Source organism: Saccostrea echinata, unplaced genomic scaffold (genome assembly GCF_033153115.1).
Source record: "Saccostrea echinata isolate AGI-Se365-2 ecotype Australia unplaced genomic scaffold, CSIRO_AGI_Sech_v1 ptg000010l, whole genome shotgun sequence".
Taxonomy (NCBI): Eukaryota; Metazoa; Mollusca; class Bivalvia; order Ostreida; family Ostreidae; genus Saccostrea; species Saccostrea echinata.
In genome coordinates, this window is record NW_026889759.1 from 4,497,794 (window position 1) to 4,522,870 (window position 25,077).

Consider the following 25,077-nt stretch of genomic DNA (forward strand, 5'->3'; position numbering starts at 1 on the left):
AGATTTATCATCTGTTGGTAAACATTCCTGCCAAGGAATATTCAATAATATTCAATAACAAGAGGCCCACGGGCCTCAATGCTTACTGAGGAACTGGGCCCTTCTGTTCTTCATCAGAAAATTCTTTTCCCTATATATTTTTATGTACAACTTCGATCACATATTGGGGCCAAACCCTACACCCCCCATCACCCCCACTAGAGCTGTCACAAGTACCCGAAATAACCGAGAACCGCGGTCCAAGTTGTTCGGTTCGGTTCCGGTTTCATTTTTCCGGATTTCGGTTTGGGTCTGGTTTATATATCAGAGTCTGTTCAATACAAAAATTGGCGTTGAAATCAAAGGAATGATGACGATAACAGTGATAAATAAACATCACAACTGAAATCTACTTCATTCCATGACAAAACAATTGTCACGGAAGTATTAGATAATTATCAAAACGAGCAGGAATGGTCAGGTTGTGGCTAATAGTAGGCCAAGTCACCGATGTCTAGATGTTCGCATGGTTAAAACTTGTTTTCAATGTAAATTTAATGTAACAAATAAAGATTTTTCAAGTTAAATTCATGAAATTAAGGTTTAAAATAGATGTAAATACCCGACCCGAAAAACCCGTAACCGAACCGAAAATTTACAGAACCGACCCGACCCAAAAAATTTTGGAACCGTGACAGCCCTAACCCCCACCCCCCGGGGGTTATTATTTGAACAAACTTGAATCTACACTACCTGAGGATGCTTCCATATTAATATGACTTGTAACTGGTTTGCTGTTCTTCAGAAGGTTTTTTAAAATTTTTTTCCTGTATATATTTGATCCTCCATTGTGGCCCCACCCTACCCCTGGGGGTCATGATTCGAACAAACTTGAATCTACACTATGTTGTGAATATTTCACATAATTTTCAACTTTTGTGGTACATTGGTTCTTGAGAAGAAGATTTTTATAAGATGCCACCAAATTTTCACAAATTCTTTTTTATCTCCCCTTGAAAGAGGGCATGGCCCTTAATTCACTTGAACAAGATTTTTCCTACATAAAATTTTGATCAACCATAGTAGTTCCATCCTACCCCTGGGGTCAAGATTTGAACAAACTTGAATCTACAATACCTGAGGATGCTTCCATATAAATATGACTAATCATGGCTTTGCTGTTTTTGAGATGATTTTTCCTATGTAAAACTTTATTGTCCATTGCAGCCCCATCCAACCCCCGAGATCATGATTTGAGCAAACCTGAGTCTACACTACTTGAGGATGCTTCCTTTTAAATATGACTATTCATGGCTTTGCTGTTCTTGAGAAGATGATTTTAAAAGATTGTTCCTATGTATCCCTAAGTAAAACTTTGATTTCCCATAGTGGCCCCATCTTACACTCGATGGTCATGATTTGAACAAAACTGAATATATACACTACCTGAGGATTCCTCCTCAGGATATGACAAATCATGACTATGCTGTTCTTAATAACAACATTTTTAAAGATTTTCCCTGTGTATTCCATTATAAAATTTTGATCATCTCAGGGTTCAGGAAGTTTTCTCAAAATTTTTTTGATTCCTGGCCCAGTTGTTCTTAAGAATTTTTTTTAACATGTCTCCACTCAATTTTCACTACTTCTTAATTATCTCCCCTTTGAAGAGGTTGTAGCCCTTCATTTGAACAAACTTGAATCCCCTTTACCCAAGAATACTCTGTGCCAAGTGTGGTTTTTCCAGTGGTTCTGGGGATGAAGATGATATTTTAAAAAGTTTACGATGACCTGGACAACTACAGCAAAAACAGACAATGGACAAATTTTGATCAGGAAAGCTCACTTGAGCCTTCAGCTCAGGTGAGCTAAAAATGTGTGTTTATGTCTTACCATCTGATATCATTTAAATTCATAGAAGTCAATGTGTTGGTGACAAAGAACCTAAAACAGAAAGAAGTTAAATTGAAGCAAAAAAGCATAAGAAGTCTTTAAACACGTTGAAGGTCTTATAAAATATCAATTCCTGAATCTAAAAAAGCATTTATTTAAACATGATTTTCAGAAATTTTAATTCTAAATTTTGTGTACTAAATCACCTCATTTCCCCAGCTTGTCCAATGGGGCCATAAATTCCTTGCAAACAACTCCAAGCATCTTGGATTTTCTTTTAAGTACTTTTTGAGAACCTCTGAAATCAAAAGATCAGTTTATTGTTTCATAAATCTGAAATTTTCTTCACAGGAAAAATGCTTAAATGCATGTGCCAACAAAAACTACCTGTTATATGGAACTAATGTCAATACCATTTTGTTTGGGGATAACCCATTATAATAAAGTGAACATTATTTTATTTTTTAAAATTAATTACAGAATAGAAACACATGTACCTGTTACTGTAAAGAGGGTTATTTTTGTCACATGTTACTTTTGCGTTATCACACTTGCAAACTATTTTATCCTTTTTTATTTTCACCTATACATATCGGTAGTTGTGTTAAAAGAGAGATTACTCTGTCTCTGTTAAATTTGACCTATTTTGAATTCACTAAAGTGAAATGGGGAAAATTTCCCCATATACAGAATTTTCCATAATCAAATAATGACTCATTTAAAGTTTAGTTTCCATTTGCCATGTGCTAATGTTATTGAACAGATTACTCCTGGACCTTCTTGTGAAACTTTTCACTCACCAAACAGTGGAGGTTTGACAGAGTGTAGAGCACAAGGAATGCTGATTATAACTTGACTCTCAGGAAACATCTCCCTCTCTTTTTCATTCTTCCCGCATGCACTGAAGAATTCCTTTGATCCATCATTTTCTGGAATCCCCACCACTGAGGATCCACCACTATCAGTCACTATTACTTTCCCTTCATTATCAGTTTTCACACTTGTGCCCAACATTGAAGATTCAACATTGTCAGAATAAGTTCTTGCAATTTCTTCTTTCCTTTCCTTTGTAAAGTTTTCACTGGAAGTACTTTGGCCTGTGAAAAGCTTGGATGGTTGCAGTTCATTGTATTGTCCAATAAGTATTATTTCGTATGGTTTCTTGTGATCAGAGTTTATGTCATAAATCATTTCACCATACTTGGTAACCTAGGAAAAATAAATATACACAGTTCTGAAAACTGGATATACTTCAAGACATTACCGTACTGTGATTCACACTTAAGAACACACTTTATCATGGCATGGTTTACAAGGTTTTTATTTAAATACCATATAAATGTTAAACAACCTAGTAAAAATATTCTAATACCATCATAGTTTCATTTAGGATACACACTCATTTTACGTTTACCTTTAACCAATGCCATTCTGCCACATGTGTGACTGACCATTTTGGAAAAAGAGTTTCCTTGACAAACTCGAGGTGTTTCATTCTGTTGGTTACCCAGACAACCACCAAACAGCCTGGAGTTGCCAACTTCTGCATGCATATACTCAGCAGGTCCTCATCTCTCAGACTTCCATACCTAGTTCAGATTCAATTTAGATATAAATATACCAAATACTGTACTTCTTGTGGGAAAAAGATTAAGATTTTCTTTCCATCCCTACCCTTACTAAAATATAAGCCCTCTTGCACTTAACTTCTGCAAGTTTGCAGCAAATGTATGCAGCAAAGTTGCTGCAAGTGATTTTTAATGTAATTTGTAATCTGTTTATGTCATACAGTTTGTGCAAATTTGCAGCAAACTCTTTGCATATATCTGACTAGCTGCAGAACTGTAGCTCTCTCGTTGAGATAATAGGGACAGAGAGCTACAGATCAAAGCATTGTAAAAACCTTCGATTTATGGCAAAGCTTTTTGTCATTCACTTCAGGTATTATTTCTTGTATTTTATGCATTCCCCCGCTGTAAATCGAGGTTTTTACAATGCTTGGATCTGTAGCTCTCTGGTTTATCTGTCAAATTTTCTCAACCAGAGAGCTACAGTTTTGCAGCTACCAGTAATCTCTGACACAAGTGTGCCATAAGTGCAAAGTGTGCTGCAAACATGCAACACTCTTTTTACTTTTGTAAGGGTATTTCCCTCTCTCTCTCTAAAAACATACATTTTTTTCCTCTTTACTGACTTATTCTGCCATGGTGGGTCTATTACAATCAGATCATACTTATCTTCATCTGTAAATGACAATTTTCATGATTAAAATCTTCACTTGTGAAAACTTGTCCGAATTCATGTGGCCAATTTTTCTATGTGTTTACCTACCAGAAGTGGGGTAAATGTTTTTGAGGTAGTTGAAATCTGACAGGAGGAAAGAAGACTTGTGGGGTATGATGTAAGTCTCCGAGTCAAAACAACAAAGCCTTGGGATGCTCCAGTTATTGCTGACAACTCTGTTCACACAGGCTGACAACTTTACTTGGAACAAAAATACCTCAAGGTTAAATTGAATACAAAACTGAATTTTTTTTGTACAGGGAAAAAGACAACAACTTTCTTCATCCAAAATTGACAAATTACAAGTAATTTAATATTAAATTTAAAATGAAATTATCAACTATATATAATAATTCTGATGAATGAGAATGCTCATAATCTCAATGTTCATATTTACTGTGTTCAGTCATTTCTGTGACTGGTGGCTGGGAGTCTGTGGGAGGAGCCTCTGTTTGACAGACATCTATCAGAGAAGTGTCTCCTACCCTTATTCTAGCGGCACCTCTTGCTGCTATATTATTGTCCAACATGTTGGACTCTGATGCTTTATCACCCACCTCCAAATCCTCTTTATTCTGCATGTCTTTTCTTGCAAGAGAACTGACAAATTCCCTCTTATCTGGAATGATTCCCATCATTCTAGCTTTATCAATCAGTTTCTTGTGAACATCTGTTACCCTCTGGACAATTTGTGAATGGTACTTCTTAGCCTCCATCTCTCCTATGTTAAGCTCAGACTTTCTTTTTCTCTAATCATAAAATGGCAATAAATCTCTGACTGAATTGTACAAGAATAACAAAATCATATCATGATTTGCACTTAATTCTTAAGTTTTGATCATTTTTTCTAGGGATGTCAAATCGGTCAATTTTTGATAATCGGTTACTCGGACGTTTTTCCGATCGAGTACCCGGGTACTCGGTAAAAATGAAAATACAAGACAGTGTGTTAATTTTCTTGAGCCCAGTTAAGCTCTGTTAATTCCCAAAGCTGTTTTATCACGTTTATAAATGTATATAAACAACTGAGTCAAAGGGAAATGATTTTTTTGGTACCAAATTTATTTATCAAATAAATTCAAAAGACAATACACAAAAAAATAAAAATGGTTTACAGTTCTTGTTTAGGACCTATTTCATCAATGCAAAAGGACAATCTGTTACGCAGTTTTGTGATGTTAGACAAACGAAAGGGAATGAAAAGACGTTGTTGGGATCGCTAATCTAATATTATTTCATAATTTGGTTGTTTCCCACTAAACCTACTATGCAAACTGACTTTCAATTTTTTTTTTTAATCTTTAGTTATTTCTAAATATTTCTTCACTTTTGAAGTGGGTAGCGGTATTCCTATGCATGTCCGATTTCGCTACCGTATATTAATTAAATAATTTAAAAACGATTTGAATATAACAGACCATACTTAAACGATGTTTACCGAATACAATCATTGAAGCCATCAAAAAATTAAGTACCACAATAGGTGAGAACAGCTGTGTACCTGGTGATTGGTCACTAATTACTGTATATCGCAGCCAAAGGCGATAACGGGTGTTTTACAGGTGTAGATGACGACACGCTAATTACCGTATGAATATTTAAGTTATTTTTTGATAAGTTTTTGATAAAAATATGCACTTTGAAATAAGAAGAAATATACTTCCGAGTAACCGAGTACCATTTTTAGTATTCGATACTCGGACGTTCGATCGAGTACCCGGTTAACCGGGTACTCGTTGACATCCCTATTTTTTTCAATATAATGGATTGCATGTTTCATAGATCTGAAGAATACTCTTTTTTTAAATGTTCACTATCCCCCACCAAAAAAAACCAAAAACCTTGTTATCTCGAACTCGAAGGGGCCAAGAAAATACTTCAAGATAACTGAGGATTCGAGATATCCAGGGTAAAATACTTATTAAGGAATAAGTAGTTGGGATTTCAAAATGACTTCGACATATCTACGGTATTCGAGATATCCGTGTTCGAGATACCGAAGTTAAACTATATTAGACTTGACACATTCACGTTTAGCAAAGTTTCTTTCAAGCTAAGTGATATCTGATATATGTGTAATGCATTAGAAACAAAACTTCGAGATACTCCACACATTTATATTAACTGCATGCAGTCTCATGATTCATATATTTTGTGATTTTTGCTTTTGATGATAATCTGATGTCAACATGCATAAAAAAGTTCTTTTAATGCTGCAGCTGGATCTCCAATACCTTTCTCTTGCGTTGTGCTACACCCTTTTCTTTTGAGGTTTGTTCTGCCAAAACCTGGGAGTCCATTTTGTATGGTTCATGGATGTCAAACAGCTCTGAACTCAAACTACACGAACCAACAGTCTGTGTATTGATTTGGACTTTGGCATAGACTTTCTCAAGTGCTTTAGCATGATCGATGAATGCACCATCTGAGGTTTCTATTACAACTGCCATCCTGGCATGTATTGCATATACTTGGATTGCACACTATTAAACCTGACATAAGATTATACTAACACTCTGGATCTGTCAATTCAGGTTTAAAATTCTGGTCACTGAGACATTTTGAAATGAAAAGCATTCCTTAAGTATAATAATAAATAAAACTCCAAAAGATCAGACTGCAAACTTATCAATGCACAATCTGTGTATTCCTGAATAAAATGTAAACAAACTTCCATGTGCTACTGAAGAGTTCTAGTAAAGAAAGATAACTTAAGCAGGAAGGACAACTCTTCAAACTTTTTATATCTCAAAACCAACAGTACATCGATGAAAAATATTTTATTTATGGACGGATTTATTCATTACACATAAACAAACAAAATGTCATTGCTAGGACTTTTTATAATGTCTCTACATGCTTGTCTTTCCCGCCATCTGTCTTTGTAGAACTGTGTTAAACTCATCAATTGCAGAAGAAACACGTTTGGATATGGCCCTGTAGTCACATTCCATTGTCTTGGTGCTGATGACTGTAGTAATGGTTAAGGAAAATTTAAACACTAAGTTCGTGTTTAAATTTCTAATTGGGACCGTAGGGTGAGAGTATTTTTAAATGCAATAAATTTTTAAACACGGAAATTTCCAAGCAACAGAAAAGGATACATTCTTTCATTACAAAGTTGTTCTGCTCATGGTGCTGCCACTTCTTCTCCAAGTTACCAAGCTGTTGATTGTAAAAAATTGAATTTTAGGTAATCCAATTTATCTATCATTTGAGAAACATTTTGCTGAAGAGTTTTACAATTGAACATATTCTTACCTGAACAAATGTCTCATTCTCATTGAGTTGGGCCTTCATGCCCTCATATTGGCTGGTCAGTTGTTGCATGGTCTTCTTAAATGTATCCCTCCTTCTTTGCAAGATCACTCTGTCATCCATCAGTTTCTATAAAATATACTGACAGGTTACTTCTCAGTTTAAAGTACATGTAATTCTTAATAAAACAGAAGAATAAAATGCCTGAATCTATGAATCTATTTGAACATTGGTACGTGTAATTATTTGTGTTCTATGCAAACTCATACTCAGATCTCAGCTACTCTAAAGCACACTGTTTGAAGATAAATTACAAATCTTGCAATCTGTCTCAATATATACATGCACACTCATAATAAACATTGATGACTTACCCTCCTCTTTTTCTCTGCCTCTTCTTTCAGAGTGCTAAGGTCAGAGTAAACTTCCAGTTCTTTTTCCATGGTGGAAATCTTCTCCCTTAACATGACCAGTTCTGTATTGATTTTCTCCTCTAACTGCTCTACCTTCTGTAGATCAGACTGTAGTTTGTCACTCTCTGGAATCAAATACATTTATATATTCATGTGGATTACAAGTATATAGCAGTATTGTTTCAAATGCATGCACATGTACTCTCTTTTATGATTATGAAAGGGAAAAAAAAAATAATTCAAACTTCAAATTTGAGAAGGTTAGTATTTAAAAAAAAAAAAAAAGTAATGCTATTGAGATACTTGTATCATATATATTGTAATCAACAGCATCTTACACAGTAACCCATACTTAAAATTTTCTGTATCTACCACATCCATTAATGAACATTCTAGACAGAGAATCTGATAAGAGGATGTGATGTTATACACATTTATCATGCAAATAAATCCTACCCGCAGCTAATCCTACTGTTGTTTGTTCAGATTTCTTCATTTCACCAGTCTTAAACTCCAGATCTTCCTTCATTGTTCCTAGCTCTTGAGGAGTGGGCAATGCAGTGAAGCGACTCATATTCTAAAAGTCAAATAAATTTACATAATGTTCAATAATCTATATTCATTTTTATATTGGCATATCAACAATATAGTCCTAAATGTTGGCTATTTTCCCAGCAGAAAATCAATCTAGACAAAGAAAGAGAAGTAAACTCATTTAAGCTCCAGAACTTTTCTTTTTTTAGGTGATTTTCCGTAATTTTATTAGTATGATATACATAAAGTATTCTAAAATTTTTGATAATGCATTTCATAAAGAGCTCAGAACAGTGTAAATTTCATTATTATGACAAAACACATTTAAACATACTAACTTATTTTATAGGTAAAAAATATTCATATTCTAAAATGCTATATACTCATGTGCTCATGTATTCTATTTAGATTATTTTACCCACCCGACTTGTATGCTCCAGGAGTGACACAATATTCTGCTCTGTCTGTTTTAATTTTTCCTAGAAATAGAAATGGCAAGTGGCATCACTGTTTTACATACACTTTCAAAGTTATTGGGAATCTAAGGTTGAAAGTTCTCTTTATTTGGAAGGGGGGGGGGGGGGGGGTGTCATTTAGTACTGTATGGTTAAACAAGTAGTCAAAATAAAAAAAAAAATCATGTCACTAGAATTTCATTTCATAATATCAAAATAAACAATAGTTTGTCACTTCATTTTTAACACAATTCATTTTTACTCCAATCCACTATTGCTGTGCTTACCAGTTCTTGTGCTTTTGACTCTTCGAAGTTATTCAGGAATTCTAAACAATACAACAGTCAATTTTTCATCTTTTGTAAAGAATATTTTTTAAGCAATATTCATCAGTTCTCAAAAATTTAAACACCAAGCTTGTTATGTCTTTTTGATTTCTCACCATCTATAGTTTCCTCCCTTTTCTTTAATTCTTTGTATTTCTGATTTCTCTCTCCTGTAAAAAGTGAATGTTAATGTGTAAACCTACATTTTATCTCCATAAACACATTTTTTCTCCTTGCTTATTATCTCTCATTTTTTGGTATCCTCCATTCATCTGTATAATACCTTGATTCTCCTCTATGTCAAGGTCAAGTTGCCGAATCTCTTCTTCGATATTTTCAATTTTCTCCCTCAGCTCATTTGTCCTACAAGAGCATAAAAAATCATTATGAAATGCAAAATACAATTTTTGAGGGGATGCAAAAAAAAGAGATGTTTGTGAAACACTTACCCCCCCCCCCCCCCCCCCCCCCTCAAAATAATTGGAATTTTTCTATGTCCAAGGGGCATAACTCAAAAATTGCTAAATCATACTGTTGGTGGAATGACAGACAGACAGACAGCAGCAAAGCAATATACCCCCCCCCCCCTTCTTTGAAGGGGGGCATAAAAAAGAAGTTTGCAATGAGATACTCTAAATTCAGAAAATTAATGTATTGGATAAAATAACTGATATTATCTTCATATTAAGTGATCATTCTTAGTAAGAGTAATGACTGACTGTCTCTCTAAGCTGGCAATCTCTTGATTGTCATCCTTGACCTGTTTCAGCAGTCTCTCCCTCTCTTCAGCGGGGGACTGTTTATTCCTCGTTTCCTCTAAATAGTTATCCCTCTGGATCTCTAATTCATTAATCTGATCATACAGTCTCACTGAAAAGGAAAATCAATTCAAAATCATCCAAATTTATGATCATGTACACTATAACTAAAATTCTGCAAAATATATACATACCCGCCTCCTGTTTGACTTGGGACATTGATAATTCCTGCAAAGACAATCATACACTGTACATGTTAATGCACCCTACGTGTATGTGATTAATTTTTCCCTTCCTATCTTCTTTGTATTACTTGGGAAAAAATTCAAATGTAAGTTACATTTCATCAAATTTACACACACAAAAAAAATTCTTACTTTCAATGCCTTCAATTGTAAGGTATTTACCCTCTCGTGTCTTTGTGAACACATAACAAAATACCTCAGAACTTGTACTTCTACATGTATATGAAGATCGTACCTCTTGAAGGTTTGCTGTTTTAGAGTTGAGTACATCTAACTCTTGCTGTGACTTCTCCAACTGTTTTAACATGTGTTCATTCATGTCTTTGAGGGAGAAGTATCGTTGTTTCATGTCCGGTTCCTGAAAAAAAAAATGAAAGAAAATTAGCTCCTGGTTTTCAAGAAGCTCAGAAGTCTGTTCATTCATTAATCATTAATGCACATGCACAATCAGAGACAAAACATCCATACCATATCATTAACCAAGTTATCAGCCATGCGTTTTTCTTGGTCAAGTTCTGTTTCCAACTGTCTAATCCTCTCCTCTTTTCTACCATGATAAAGGTCAAAATTATGGAATACAAAGAAATAAATGGTAATATAGAAAAGTTAACATGTACAGATTTAAAGCAAAGTTGAATTAAACCGATTTAAACAAGGTAAATACAAATCATTTTGTATCAATAGGAAATATTGAAAGATACTTTATACTCACTCTTTTTTAACTTCAAATAAATCTTCAATTTTCTTTGCTTCTCTTTCATTGTTGGCTCTTAGCTGCAAAATATATGACCATAAAAAATTAATAAATTAAACATATAAAGTTCTAATTTTCTTCCTTTATTTGTATACATGTACACATATATGTAAAAGATTCAGAAAACAACAGTTTAGGACACAGAAAATAACAGCATAATTTATGTAGGAATAAGCATGCAGATTTAAAATTTTGTTTACAGGACAGATATTGAAGAGAGCAGAGGAAAGCAAATTCCAAGTAACACTTCACTCACATCATTTAAGTCAAATTCAACATCTTGAATATCTTCATCTGTAGTCAATTTGTCAACAAGCTGAAATACATATTATGAGTTACGAATACTTGCTACTATTTTTAAACTAGATCTGTCCATAGCCCACAGCATAAACAAAACCTTTTCAATTCTCTTACATTTATAAGAATACTCTTAACTTTACTTAAGTATCATTCATGAGCAATTACTAAGAAACAAAATGTCTATCTTTAAAAGAGAAATTGTGCCCTGAGACCCCAAAAAACATTTTCATGTGAGCTCTTCAACCCTACTGCTCATCTTAAGGCGGGCTAACAATAAAAAATGATTTGTTTGATGTACCCTGACCAACCTGTCAAAATAGCCCCTACCCAATCATTTTGTAATGTTTTTAAAGTTAAGGTTTATCATTTCTCTATGACACTTTTAGATTGAAAGCTTTTACAGCAATAAATACACAGTCAAGCTCTCAATCAGATTGTGCAAATGGAACATCCTAACTCAAACTACTCATTAGTTATTCCACTGAAACCAAAGTGTGATTGGACAGAAATGGAAAACCCTATAAACAATCTTTCTATAATTTAATGGCTGATTTTACAGGTAAATTTAAATTATTTCAAACAAAAAAAAAATTATAATAATTTCTTGACATAAATTACTTGCATTTTAATGAAAATCAGATTTCTTGATCTATTTTAACAAATACATGTAGAATAGAATTCTAATCTTACTGTCTTAACATCTGAAATCTAGCCAAATATTTATTTTTTCACTATTAAAGTAAATTTATCAATAACTTACTGTGTTGTAATCCCCTAGCTCTCCTTGTAAATCTCTTATTTCACTTGCAAGTGATTCAGCCCTGAAAAAAATCAAATTCATAATAACCACTGTGGAGAGAAATTGTTGGTTTCATGCAAGAAATTAACAGCTTTAAAACATGACACAAAGTTAGGCACAGCATTAAAATGTCCATAAGAAACTTTTTTCACAGTTATCCTACCTTTTTTCATAAGTAAGAAATGATGAATTTTCCTCTGAGGAGTTCTCAATCTCCTGCTTTAATCTGCCATTCTCAGCATTTAATTCATTTAACTTCCCTCTGTGGATATAAAATAATTTGATCAAAGTAATAAGTAAAATCTTTCAAGAACTGTGTTTTAATTAAAGTATTCAGGATATATCTTACCTAATAAGCCCTAGGAAATATGTTTTATCTTGGACCATTCTTTGTGAGCCTATATGAATGAATACACGTATTTAAAACAATATTAAAAGTAAGACATTTCAAAGATAGTCATTCATAAGTTTAATCACAAAACATGTTTTCTTTTATAATCATTCATTGAAAACATTCAGACCTCCTTTTATCCCTGTTTTCATTCCTCCCAATCCTTGTTGTGTCATGGGTCTGTCAACCACAGTAACCTGAGATGACAGTGCTGAAATATAAGATTTTTAAATTATATTTTAAAGTCCAAGAATGAATTTTAAAAAGACTGCATGTTTAACAAAAATATGAAAACAGAAAATTTTATACATAATTTTCTTTACAACAAGCATCACTCAGGATATATAATAATCTACAATGGCCTGAGATGGATCTGTCTGCATGAGATAAATTGTATACAAAAAAAAAACAATCACATACCAACACCTCCTCCAGTCTGCCCCCCTCTGGTTCCTGGACGGGCTGTCCCAGGATTCTGTACAAATAAAGCATACATGTCCTTGTAAATCAAAGTTATAAATCATGATCTTCATAAATCAAGAACAAATTGATGACATTTATTAATACTCAAATAAGCAAAACAGTTTCTCCTTCAGAAAAATGCATATGAAAACACACCATAGCTGTTGTTAATCGTGTGGCAGTACCAGGCTGAAGTCCAGGGGCTATAAGAGAATAAATGAATTAAATTGAACATATCTAAAATATGTTAAACATGTTTACAAATTTTATACAGAGAGTCTTGATCTTACTGTAATTCATTGTTAAATTTATTAACATCAGTGTTTGACTTTAAGGATACCTGCTGTACCCAGTCTGGCCCCAGTCCTTGGACGACTGCCACTTGCTGTTGGTACTCTTCCACTCCTTTAGAGAGTAAATAAATACATTACCAGCTTATTTGTGAGAGTGATTTGTATATAAATACACATCTTGAAATTCTGTTACAAAAAAGGCAAACATAACAAGGTCCAAGGGACATGTTATGAAACTGTCTATTAAATTAATACCACTGGCAATTTACTACTGTATCTGCTGAAAACTAAATCATCTCATTATCTTCTTATGACCATATACTGACATCACTAAACATGATAAACTTGGTTTTAACTAGATAGAATGTTCTATCGTTAAAATGATAAATGTCCTACGGACCCGGTTTGGTGAGGGTCATCCCGAGACACAGTTAGATTATTCTAACTAGGTTTTAACATGACCAAATGAAAAATTAATTTCTCATCCCTTTATGTTGCGCAAAATTTGAAATGAGTTCGTGTCATGTATCAAAAACATAACATAGATTAAAGGCAAATGAACTTAACTTCTTCAGATTAGAACATTCATTCTATGATTTCGCCAAAGTTGAAACAGAGAATTCAATGTTTTCTTTCCTTGTCCTTTTCAAGTATTACGAAGTCCTTTAGCATAAATATTATTTTCATCTCAACAAAAAATGACAACTATGCTAAAGAACTTGAAAACAATAATGTTACACACTGAAATTAGAAAACTAAAACATATTTACATGATGCTCGATGTTGTCTGTTGACAGGAAACGCAGTGGAATGTAACGCATGGGATTATGGGTAAATCAAGAAAGTAAGTTGAACTCGTACTTATTCGTGCCGATTTTCATTTCATCAATTTTCAGTTTTCTTGATCTAAAAAAAAAAAAAAAAAAAAAAAATTGAGTCTTTTCTCTGAGTAAATAAAATTTGCTTTATATTTGGATCTTGTTTAAAAAATATACATTGAGCCATTAAAGGAATTAGAACCAAATCAGAGAAATAAATATTAAAGACCCACCCCCCTTTCAAAAAGGAAAAATAACCCCTACATTTTAGGAGTTTAGCTTTGTTACCTCCCCCAAAACTGAGATGACATATATAGCATAAACTTATTGAAGTGAAACACAAGTAAAAATTATCGAATAGCAAATTGGCTACCTGGGTGACTTGTTTAAGCTGCACTATATAGAACAGTGATCTCCTTAAAAAGGGGAGGGGGGTGTGGCAGTTTCTTCCTTGGTTCACCCTTAACTATAGGTACCTTGTAGAAAGTATAGGTTCTGCTGAAAGTGGAGAAATTATAGGGTTTTTACTACATGAAAATTTGATCTTCAGCATCTTTAATATCAGCATGTTGACTAGCAAATCCACAGTTCCATGCTTATTATGAATTAGAATTTCAACTTTGATATCTTGAACACTCAGGTGTTTCAAGGTATAGCTGAACATGGATATCTCAAACAATTAATACTACAGATAATGTCAAATGTATGAAACACTTTTTTTTTTATTTAATATGTACTTTAACCTCAATATTGGGAATCCTTTGGTTTCTCTCTGATTTTTTTCCTCAAATGTTCCTGTATGAGAAAACAAGGTCTCCCATGTTCAATATATTGAAGTTTGACTGTATCTCCTATGAGGCAATTGTTATAAAGTACTTTAATAATCAACCAACACTATGCATTTATTTCTAGCAACAATATAGCCAAGTGATAAAGATATTCAGACATAATTTTCACTATATTTTATTGTGTAGAATAAAAAAAATAAAATAACAGTTATTTATATTAATTTGTGAAATATAAATTCAAATTCATATTTTTAAATGCAGTAATATGCATTCTTCTGGTACTTCTTTGTTGTAAATCTATTAACAAACTCATTAACATCAGAATGTTTTGCAAATCTAACAAACTCCACTAACAAAGAACACAAATAAAAGAAAATCTGCAACATCCGAGACATTTTCGATCAACTTCAGGTAGAACGTTGTTTTACAGAAATATTTCCCATCATGACTCTGACTATCTTCAAGAAATATCCCATGGCAGTACTGGCATAAAAATATGTAACAATTTGACAAGAACGTACTGGTAGACTAAGCATGTTTTACACATATACAAGATGAAATATACTGGAATTCCTGAAAATATCATCAATAATATGGACTGTACATACCCTTTCCAAACAATATAACATTACTACATTTACTATCTTGCTTTTAAACCAAGTTACATTTATCTTCATGTTTGGTAAACATTTGTAACTTTTATATAAGACACAATTAAGACAACACCATCTCAAGTATGTTTTCTATATTTTCTGTTGCACAAAAACACAAACTTCAATACTGCTCACACATGTTATTTGCTTTAAGGAAGCTCTAAACACTAATGAAAAATGCTTTTTGGACTTTGAGAAAAATATATCATACATAGGTGCACATATTCAGTGTATCTAGTTCATTTTCAACATAGGGTGCCTGCCTTATTTCTGCAGAAAAAATGTTCAAAGACAATGAACTATTTGTGAACAGAACTCACTGTCGTTTACTTGCATCGGGAAAATTAATGGAAATAATGTATTCAATTACTTAATCTTGGTCTAACATAACATTAAGAATACTTTAATTCACAGCATCCTCATACCATTTCAGTTTGAATTATTATTTTTTTTCACCTAAACACATTATCAAAGAAAACCAAATTACATGGTAACATCAGCTGTTGCCTAAATAGTATTGAAAAATTTTATAAATGTGAGGGTTAAACATAATTACTAAATCACAAAAGCAGGAAAAATACTTTAATACATATTTTTTCTCAATTCAAAAGTTTTTGAAGGAAGTTATATTGTTAATTCGATAGCAGATTGCAATTGCTTGAGTCAAAAATAAATTTCTGGTGCATTATCTCAGAAAAACATATATGATTTCTGAAGGAAAAAAAACACAGTTGAACTTCGGTATCTCAAGCATATCATATCATGAATACCATGGATATGTCAAAGGGATTTGAAAGTCCCAGGCACTTTTTCCCTTCAGTATTTTACCCTTAGTATCTCAATCCCTCGGACATCTCGAAATTTTTTCTCCGTCTCATCCAGTTCGAGATAACGAGGTTCAACTGTACTTCTTAAAAAGAATAAAAAAAAAAACAGAACTAAGAAACAAGTCCTCACCACTCATGATCCTACCTCAACAGCAAATAAAGAAAAAAAAAGAAACAAACAAAACATAGGACAAAAAACAAAACAACAACAATCAAACAAGCAAAATAAAACAAAACCAAAACAAACAACCTTCAGCTATTACACTTTCATACTTAAAACTTCTTCATGGAAATGTTATAACAAACAAAAATATATCTCTTCAACCTACTGGATTTTCTTCGGGGTTTCATTAGAGTTCTTATCAAAATTGACTTTTAACACTTTATGGACACCTTTTAACATTCTGTAAAACCAAAATAAATTGATGACATCAAGAACAACACAGGTAACTAAAAGGACATTTTGAATGTGACCTGTTCTTGTAAATGGCTCTGTCCCATATACATCAAATACTCTCATCCAATAAAAAGGCATTACAACAATCCGAACAGCGAAAAAAGATAAAGTCATTAGAATGCCATTAGTAAATCCAAGTGGGTCTGTTTTCTTTATTCCCAGCATGTCAAAAAAGTACCTGAAATATAGTGTGAAGTAAAACAGTTAACAGCAGATAAGGATTTTTTTATGCATCAGAATTCTTCAAATCAGGCAAAAGGTATTAGGATTAAAATATAATATGTATATCTTTAATCAATCAATACCATACTTTATGCATGGGAATGCATATAATGCGAGAAATAATATGCACAGCTTATGACAAATATGTGTCACCATAAATCTTTTCTTTTTTCAATGGGTGGATCTGCAGCTCTCTGGTTTGTCTGTCTGATTAATATTGTTTCCCAGAGAGCTACAGTTCTGAAGGTAGTCGTACATGTACCTGTTGTTTACAAATGGTGTTGAAATTTCAGCCAGCAGACGGTAATTGGCAAAATATGGCATGGCTCCAAATACCTAGAATATCAATGGATGACATTAGAGCAATTCTCATGCAAGATCACTTTCAACATGTCAATGGGTGTAAAAAATGGGTATTAAAACAATCTTACCATCACATGATAGTATGCATAAATTGAAGCTGCGTGATGAAACAAGAAGAAAACTTCCCCAATGTGCTTGTAGTAAATGGCCATGACTACTACATCTACAAAACATTTTGTTTATTGTCTACTCCTGCAAATTATTCTTTGCTCTCTCTCTCTCAACTACTGTGGAATCATTAGATTTCATGGTGGCTCAATTTTCGTGGAATTCCTTGGTACCTCTCATCTAAGAATTAACATCCTCTTCGAATTAATAAACTAGAGTTACAAAGTCATATATCCTTTTATAGGTAAAAGAGAATACACAAAATTACATCCCCATAAACCTGTAAAATTTAAGCAATCCAAGAAAAATTGGCCCACACAAATTTTAATGATTCCACAGCCTACATATTTTTTACTTCAAATTTTCAAACTAAAAAGAATTATGAATTTGTTGTATACAGAAATGCATTTAAGTATTCAAATTATATCAAATTATTGTGTTCATTTCCATATGATTCTGGTCTGTATACTATATGATGATAACAATCAGATTAATAAGAGTCTTCAGTTTAATATACTGTTATTTACCAGACATCATGTATCCTGCTACAACAGCACATTCTGTTCTTACAATTGGACTGTCATGCCTACAACATAACAGTAAACTCTTACTGTTATTTTTATTGTCCTAGCAATAGATTAATATAATGATTCAGCAAAAACAAGAGGCCCATCAGCCACAAAGCTCATCCGAGTCACCTATCTTCATCCTTAACCCTGGCTCTGAAGGCAATGATTTTACTTCGCAAATTAGAAATATTTGAAATAAAATTCACATTTATGATGTTCTGTACATTAACATACTAAAAGTTTTTCTTTTCAATCAAATCTTATGTAAATGTTTGACCCCACTGTGGCTCCACCACTCAACTCTCATGGGGCCATGATTTCAACAAAGTTGAACCTACACTATATAGGGATGTAGAGAAGAAGAATTCTATATACATGTATCTATTATATACAGACAACTCTTGATGGCTCGAACTCCGATGTCTCGAAGTTCTTGATTGCTCGAAGTGAGTCCTGATTTTTTGCCCTGTATAACTAAGCAAATTTACCCTGATCTCTTGAACTCTTAATCTCTCGAAACTCTATCAATTGGATCAATTGGAAAAAATTAAATTCCCCCATCATAAAAAAACAACAACTTTGTGTCAAGTTTGCTTGAAATTGCACCAGTGCTACTGCACTGTTGAAAATATGAAAAGGTTACACTCAAGGCAGGATGAAAAAAAGATAGCAATAGTGACTCTGATGACTTAAAATCTTTTTATCTTAGCTGAGATATTTCTTATACACTGTTTTTAAACTACAAAAGTGAACATGCATTGCTTACTTTCATGATTAGACTTGAATCATGGAAAATGCTTCAGTTTTAAGTACTCAAAAAATTACCAGATAGGATCTGAGCTGAGTTCTTCATCATACAAAAATGCATAAAGACACATTGAACTAACAATCACAGCATGAACACTTGAATTGACTCTGAAAAAAAATCATTATAAAATTTATATAACATTTATATGTGTTAAACTGCATTACATATATGTATCATAGCAAAAAACACATGCAATGCATATATTTGTATTAAAAGCGGTCACATTTTTTTTAATCAACATCAGTGTATATTTTTTGTTAGACCCACAACTAGAAATTTTGAATCTCCATAACCACACTACATATAGAAATATCCAAAGATACCAAGTGATCTTCAATTCTAGTTACTTTAAAACTTGCAAACATATTTTAAATCTCCATTACCACACAACATCTACCATGGTACTAGTAACTACATTGAAATATACCAACTGATCTCCAATTCTGGTGATTCTAAAATCTGCACAAGCAAACATATGGATATGTTACTACCATATACTGATTAGGTATAAAAACCCTCTGTAAAATATTTATGCCCATGCATACCTTGTGTCCCAGTCAATCTTGTTGGCAACAGGTAGGGTGTTGTACTTGGTGAAAATTTTCTTGGACAAGTTTGGGTTGACAAACTTGAACAAGAACAAAAAGAAGAAAAAACTGATACATGCTGCTGGCAGGTATTTACTATCAAATTCCATAGACTGGATGCTGGGCATGGTGAACACTGACTGACATTACAACCACAGCCTAAAATAGAGAAAAACATAAATAATCATAATGAACCTTTGATTGATGAGTGTATTTTACATAGAGTAAATTATCATATGATAACAAGTCAATGTTCTTACAATTTGATATCATGTGATAAAGAATCAGTCAGCAACCTAAGTACAATCTACATGAGAGGGTACAGAGATTAAATCTAAAGGTCAATGAGTGGAAATAATCTGTATTATATTAACTTATCTGAGGATCTAATCGTTTTAAGTTGAGATATTTAAATCATCAATGATAACTGACAACTTAACATCCACATTTAGGCCTAGTTATTATGTCCTCATCAGACTTATAATAGGCCCATGGGCCACAATGCTCACCAGAGTCACAGAGAGATTTTTCCCTATATACTCACTCCTATGTAACACTTTGTTTGCCCATTGTGGCCCCATCCTACCCCCAAGGATCATGATTTGTACTAGGGATGTGCGATTTTTTTGGTATACCGGTATATCTTGATTTTTTATTGTGTGATACGTATCATGATACAGAGATTGAAATACCGTTATTTAAGTACACAGTTATATAGTCCAGAAATTATTCATTTATTTCTTTAAACTTTCAAATTACCATTGCAGAAAGTGTTAAAAATGTAGAAATCGGTAAAAGAAAGGCATCCTTGCATCCAAACATTCTTTATATAATGTAAAAAAAAAATGAAAAAAAGTGAAGTTATGTTTTTCCAGTATATTTATAGGAATAATTATGGATATTTAATAATATCATTGTAAAAATTGCGTGTAAAAATATCATGATATGGTGATATTCTGGGGAAAAATCATGATATATCGCGATACGAAATTTTTAGCGATACCCATCCCTAATTTGTACAAACTTGAATCTAGACTACCTGAGAATGCTTCCATAAAAATATGACTGATCATGGATTTGCTGTTCTTGAGAAGAAGATTTTTAAAGATTTTTCTTATATATTCCTATGTAAAACTTTGATCTTTCATTGTGGCCCCACCCTACCCTTGGGGGGTCATGCTTTGAAAAAAATTGAATCTGTACTATGTCAGAAAGCTTACACGTAAGTTTCATCTTCTGTGGCCTGGTGGTACCTGAGAGGAAGATTTTTTAAATGACCCCATTCAATTTTCATTATTTCTTCATTTATTCCCCTTGGAAGAGGATGTGGCCCCTCATTTGAAAAACTTGAATCCACTTTGCCCAAGGATATTCTATTCTAGAAAAAAAGATGAAAATGCGAAAAGTTTAGAATAACAACAATGACAACGACAAATTTTGATCAGAAAAGCTCACTTGAGCCTTGGAGAGAAAGAAATATGCTCAAGAAAAGGATTTCACAGAGATCTGCTTTGACCAGAAACTTGGTTCAACATCACTTCAGACTTTCAACCCACAGGCACTCAATGGTTGAAAAAAAGAGCCCAATAGGGCCAAGAGGAAAAATATGCTCTGGACAAGGATTCATAAAAGAAGTGTTTATTTTTTATTGTGAACTTGACCTTGAAAATTGGTTTAAGGTTACTGCACATCCTTTACCCACAGGCACTATATGGATGAACCTTGAGCAAGATTGGGCAAAGGGGAAAGAAAATATTTTCTGGATAAGTGATATCAGATGGACAGAAAGACTGATCTCTATAGGGAAGATTGGGACCCTAATATATCATAATATATATATCATACCCATATTTCATAATTCTTAATATTATATCATAATATTATGATCATATCAAAAGGCCATATTATATTATTAGTATTACATCATAACCATTAACAATAATACATGTAGTGTGATAAGTTAATCATTTATTAACTTTTATCCTATTAAAATCACTCTGTGACTATTTACATACAGTTCAAAGTATTAGCATCAGTTCACTTTTTATTTCTCATGATACAATTTTAGAACCGAATAATTGCTCTAAACAATCATGCAGTTTTTTGTGCAAAATGCCAGGGATAAAGAAAATAAATTTCCCCACTACTCTGGTCAGATGTTCTATCAACTGTGCTATAGGCACTGATAAATAAGTATGTCTGATCACCATGTTCATTAATCCCTCTTACCTTTGCCCCTGAAGACACCAACCCTAGCTCTTCCCTTGCTGGAACAATATGCTAGTGTGAGATATCTGCACTGCTGAACTTTTCATAACTTATATTTACATTTTTGAAAGTTTTTTTTTTCATTTAAATTGACATACAAATTGAAAATTTGTATAGGATTTATTTCCTCATATAAGCTTGGTATATGTCCTGAAATGTTGTGTTTCCAGGTTTTAATCACTCTCTGTCTGCACGTATATAGAGAAGCATTGATCATGTAACCGTATTGTCAAAACTGTATGACACTTACTAGAAAAACATATTTCATCATGTTCATGCAGAAAAACATTTAATTTGCACTGAAATCCATAACAGCTGGTAATAAAGTCAAATTTTGTCTAGAGACAGTAGCACAAAACAGTAAAATTAGCATAATTGATGCATTGATGAAACATAACATCAGCTTTGTATCTCGATGGAGATTCAACATTACAGCATTTTCATGCATTATTAAAATCTTTAATTACCAGTATAAAACCAACATAATTTAATATGTAATATGTTCTCCTCTGAATCCATTAAGCCAAAATGACATTTTTGTATGCAATAAAATATATTCAACAGAGCAGAATAATATTTGTATTCCATCACATATTATACAGCCTTCATGTGCATTGGTCTTTGACAATGGAACTATTATATATTTTGTTAAATAATATTTCATAAACCAGTATCTGAACAATTAAGAGACACATTTGTAACAACAAAGGAAAAGAATGACACACTGTCATTGAACATTAAAACAACATTTACTTCAGTCACTAATGATTTGAAAACAACATTAAAATACTGATACATGGGTTACTTAAATTGTGACCATCAGTGACAATGCTGTATTCATTATAACAACATACAGATCAGACTACAGAGACCTTCTAGTCATAAGATCTGGACCAAGATTGTTCATGAAAGCTCACATGAAAGTATGTCCTCATTTAGCAATGCCTTCAGTACTAACTGCAACAGAGTTCAATCAATAGATGACACATAGCAGTCATTCAAAGATAGATGTCTTGGTGTGATGGAAAGACCATAAAAATGATTTCATAGTGCTTTAACCAGCCCTGGATTAATTACATGTAAACTTAAAATGTCTATGTAAGAGGAAGAAGTACAGCCATTCACACTGAACAGAACACCATATTTTCAACAAAAATCTGAAGAATGCAGTTCACATTCAGTGTAAGGAGCACTACAATCAGTAAGTTAAAGACATAATCATGGATGAATATCACAAGCTTCATAAAAAGCAAAAAGCAAATGAACTGATGTATCAGGTGTGGCTGACACTCAAGAGGGACATTGTTTACAGTATGTGACACCCAGACAAAAGCAGATATCTTAAACCAACAATTTACATCTTTCATCACTTTGGAGAACACTGCTGAACAACTGCCAGATACGGGATCAAGCCCTCACCAAAACATACCAAGCATTACTATCAACCAACAAGGAGTTGAAAAAGTACTCCACAACTTGAATCCCTGTAAGGCTACATGCCCAGATGAGTAATCAGCCACATTGCTCAAGGAAACTGTAATGCAGGTATCACCAGCTTTAACCCTACTCTTCTAAACATCCCTGCACCAGAACAAGGTTCCTCTGGACTGGAAGTCAGCAAATATAACACTGCTGTTTAAGAAAGGAGATTGGAGTGCACCAGTCAACTACAGACCCATTTCTCTTATTTCTATTTGCAGCAAAGTCATGGAACACATCATTCACCATGTTCAAAGTCATGTAAATGGACACCTCAACAAGGAAGGCACACTGACTGATTCTCAACATAGTTTCAGGAAGAGTCTTTGTTTACTGAAGTAAATCTTTAAAACTATATATTGATTTAATAAAAAGCAAACTGGGCAAATATATTAAACTTTAATATATTTGCCCAGTTTGCTTTTTATTAAATCAATATATAGTTTTGACAACTTTGAATCATTGACTCTTTAATTTAAAGAGTCAATGATTCAAAGTTGTCAAAATTGCTGTGATATATACCTGCCCACAAGTCATCTGTTGGGTAACGGGACGTTTCGCCCCTATTGATGTTTCGCGCCGAGACCATTCGCCCCAAAAGACCTTTCGCGCCGAGACGTTTCGCGCCGGATTTAATCTTCATTGTCTATAACGATATAAATACGATATGTTTTAAGATAAATATTTACATATAAGGTTAATACTGACTTTATTAAAAAAGTTCTAAAGTTACTAAAAAAAACTTTCATGACTGTTTAAATTGTTGAAAATAGGCTTATACCATAATTAAAGGTATAATTATCCATGTACAGATATAATTATGTTTATTCAGCAATCATAATTGTCTGATTCAGTTTCGTAATTAAGGTGTTATAATTATAATTTGGTTTTCAGTGTCCGAAGGGACTTATAGGTCCTTATAGGTCCTTGCGGTGTCAGGTGTTAAGTATAACCCATATAAATTGGTATTATTGATTGAACCAATGGATTGGATTAATATAACACAGTATAAAAGTTAAGAAGTTGATAATTGCTGTTAACAAGTGATAATTGCCACATAATTAATCGATTGATCTTCGTCGCGAACCATCTTGGGGGCGAAACGTCTCAGTGCGAATAGTCTTTCGGGGCGAACCGTCCCGCACTCATCTGTTGCAATTGCAAATATGAAAATATAATGTACATTCTAAACAGTTTGTTAATATAAATCAAAATGTTTTAATTACTTCGTTATCCTTGATGATTTTTTTTTTTAGATTTTTTTTCTATATAATGTATATTGTGTGAGATTTGAAAAAATTAAAGAATAGGTAGCGTGTGATCTTGCAAGATTTTGAACAGTTGCGAATCTCTGTTATCTCTGCTACTTTAAAGTGCTGGTACCATTTAAAAAGTATGTCTGCCCTTTCCCATACATTCTGTATAATAAAGTTAATTTAAAATTAAGAAATTACACTAACAATAAAGAGTAATTTTTAAGATAATGCTGGGACCGTCACATACTTTACACAATGATGTTAATCTGTTAATGACAGAGTAGCAAATCTCCGTTATTTATGTTTCTGTTAAAAGAAGAAGTTGCCAAACGTACATTGCAAATTTCGTAAGAGAGGAAATTCGAACCATGCTTTTCTTAACCATGTGAATTTGCAAACTTCCACAAGCAAGTGAATGAATGTAAAAATGATCAAAAAGCATTATTCATTGAAAAATGATATGAATTAACATAACTTTCTGTGTACATTTACCTGAAATAACCATACGAAGACACGTAATCTTGTAAATAATATCACAAAGTGGTTAGCAATGTCGTAATATGATGCTTTTTTACGTTGATACTTATCGAAGGATTGCATTGGGCTAGATAAAAGTTTGTATTATAGAATATTTTAAGAATTTCAACCAATATTCACTGAAAACGCTTTGGCAATTTTTTTTTAAAGATTATTCAGATATGTTTGGCTTGTGGCTCGGGTATTTACGACAG

The 25,077-nt window shown here is 33.0% G+C and overlaps 2 protein-coding genes across 3 annotated transcripts; both read right to left on the reverse strand.

The window, feature by feature from the left end:
• Nucleotides 1-1,872: 1,872 nt before the first annotated feature.
• Nucleotides 1,873-6,787, reverse strand: LOC133184612 (N(6)-adenine-specific methyltransferase METTL4-like). The gene is made up of 8 exons (XM_061319700.1): nt 6,390-6,787; nt 4,553-4,904; nt 4,204-4,356; nt 4,046-4,115; nt 3,287-3,461; nt 2,673-3,081; nt 2,079-2,170; nt 1,873-1,923 (listed from the first exon to the last, which is right to left on the reverse strand). The coding sequence occupies exons 1-8, from the start codon at nt 6,603-6,605 to the stop codon at nt 1,882-1,884; spliced, it is 1,509 nt and encodes a 502-aa protein (XP_061175684.1). The 5' UTR covers nt 6,606-6,787; the 3' UTR covers nt 1,873-1,881.
• Nucleotides 6,788-6,922: 135 nt separating this feature from the next.
• LOC133184206 (intraflagellar transport protein 74 homolog) lies at nt 6,923-19,582 on the reverse strand. 2 transcript variants are annotated; one of them, XM_061319155.1, is made up of 26 exons: nt 19,302-19,582; nt 18,774-18,863; nt 17,907-17,965; nt 17,340-17,434; nt 17,171-17,244; nt 16,603-16,864; nt 13,191-13,255; nt 13,007-13,053; nt 12,347-12,395; nt 12,161-12,259; nt 11,959-12,019; nt 11,155-11,214; nt 10,857-10,918; nt 10,613-10,691; nt 10,380-10,502; nt 10,094-10,127; nt 9,861-10,011; nt 9,425-9,504; nt 9,258-9,311; nt 9,103-9,143; nt 8,783-8,839; nt 8,283-8,403; nt 7,788-7,951; nt 7,417-7,542; nt 7,260-7,320; nt 6,923-7,126 (listed from the first exon to the last, which is right to left on the reverse strand). In XM_061319155.1, the coding sequence occupies exons 1-26, from the start codon at nt 19,469-19,471 to the stop codon at nt 7,008-7,010; spliced, it is 2,403 nt and encodes an 800-aa protein (XP_061175139.1). In that variant the 5' UTR covers nt 19,472-19,582; the 3' UTR covers nt 6,923-7,007. The 2 variants fall into 2 exon arrangements, with proteins under 2 accessions (XP_061175139.1, XP_061175138.1); XM_061319154.1 differs by lacking the exons at nt 16,603-16,864; nt 17,171-17,244; nt 17,340-17,434; ... (1 more) ...; nt 18,774-18,863; nt 19,302-19,582 and adding exons at nt 12,519-12,599; nt 12,809-12,863; nt 13,914-13,978.
• Nucleotides 19,583-25,077: the final 5,495 nt, after the last annotated feature.

What these genes read in the sequence shown, in the direction of transcription:
- LOC133184206 (XM_061319155.1), bottom strand. Translation starts at nt 19,471, where the DNA reads ATGCCCAGCATCCAGTCTATGGAATTTGATAGTAAATACCTGCCAGCA. An exon ending in GGCCAGACTGGGTACAGCAG is followed by an intron (nt 13,054 to 13,190) that starts GTATCCTTAAAG and finishes ATTCTCTTATAG; the next exon opens with CCCCTGGACTTCAGCCTGGT. An exon ending in AGTCAAAAGCACAAGAACTG is followed by an intron (nt 8,840 to 9,102) that starts GTAAGCACAGCA and finishes TTCTATTTCTAG; the next exon opens with GAAAAATTAAAACAGACAGA.
- LOC133184612 (XM_061319700.1), bottom strand. Translation starts at nt 6,605, where the DNA reads ATGGCAGTTGTAATAGAAACCTCAGATGGTGCATTCATCGATCATGCT. An exon ending in TAGCACAACGCAAGAGAAAG is followed by an intron (nt 4,905 to 6,389) that starts GTATTGGAGATC and finishes TTTTATGATTAG; the next exon opens with AGAAAAAGAAAGTCTGAGCT. An exon ending in TCAGTAAAGAGGAAAAAAAT is followed by an intron (nt 3,462 to 4,045) that starts GTATGTTTTTAG and finishes AATCTGAACTAG; the next exon opens with GTATGGAAGTCTGAGAGATG.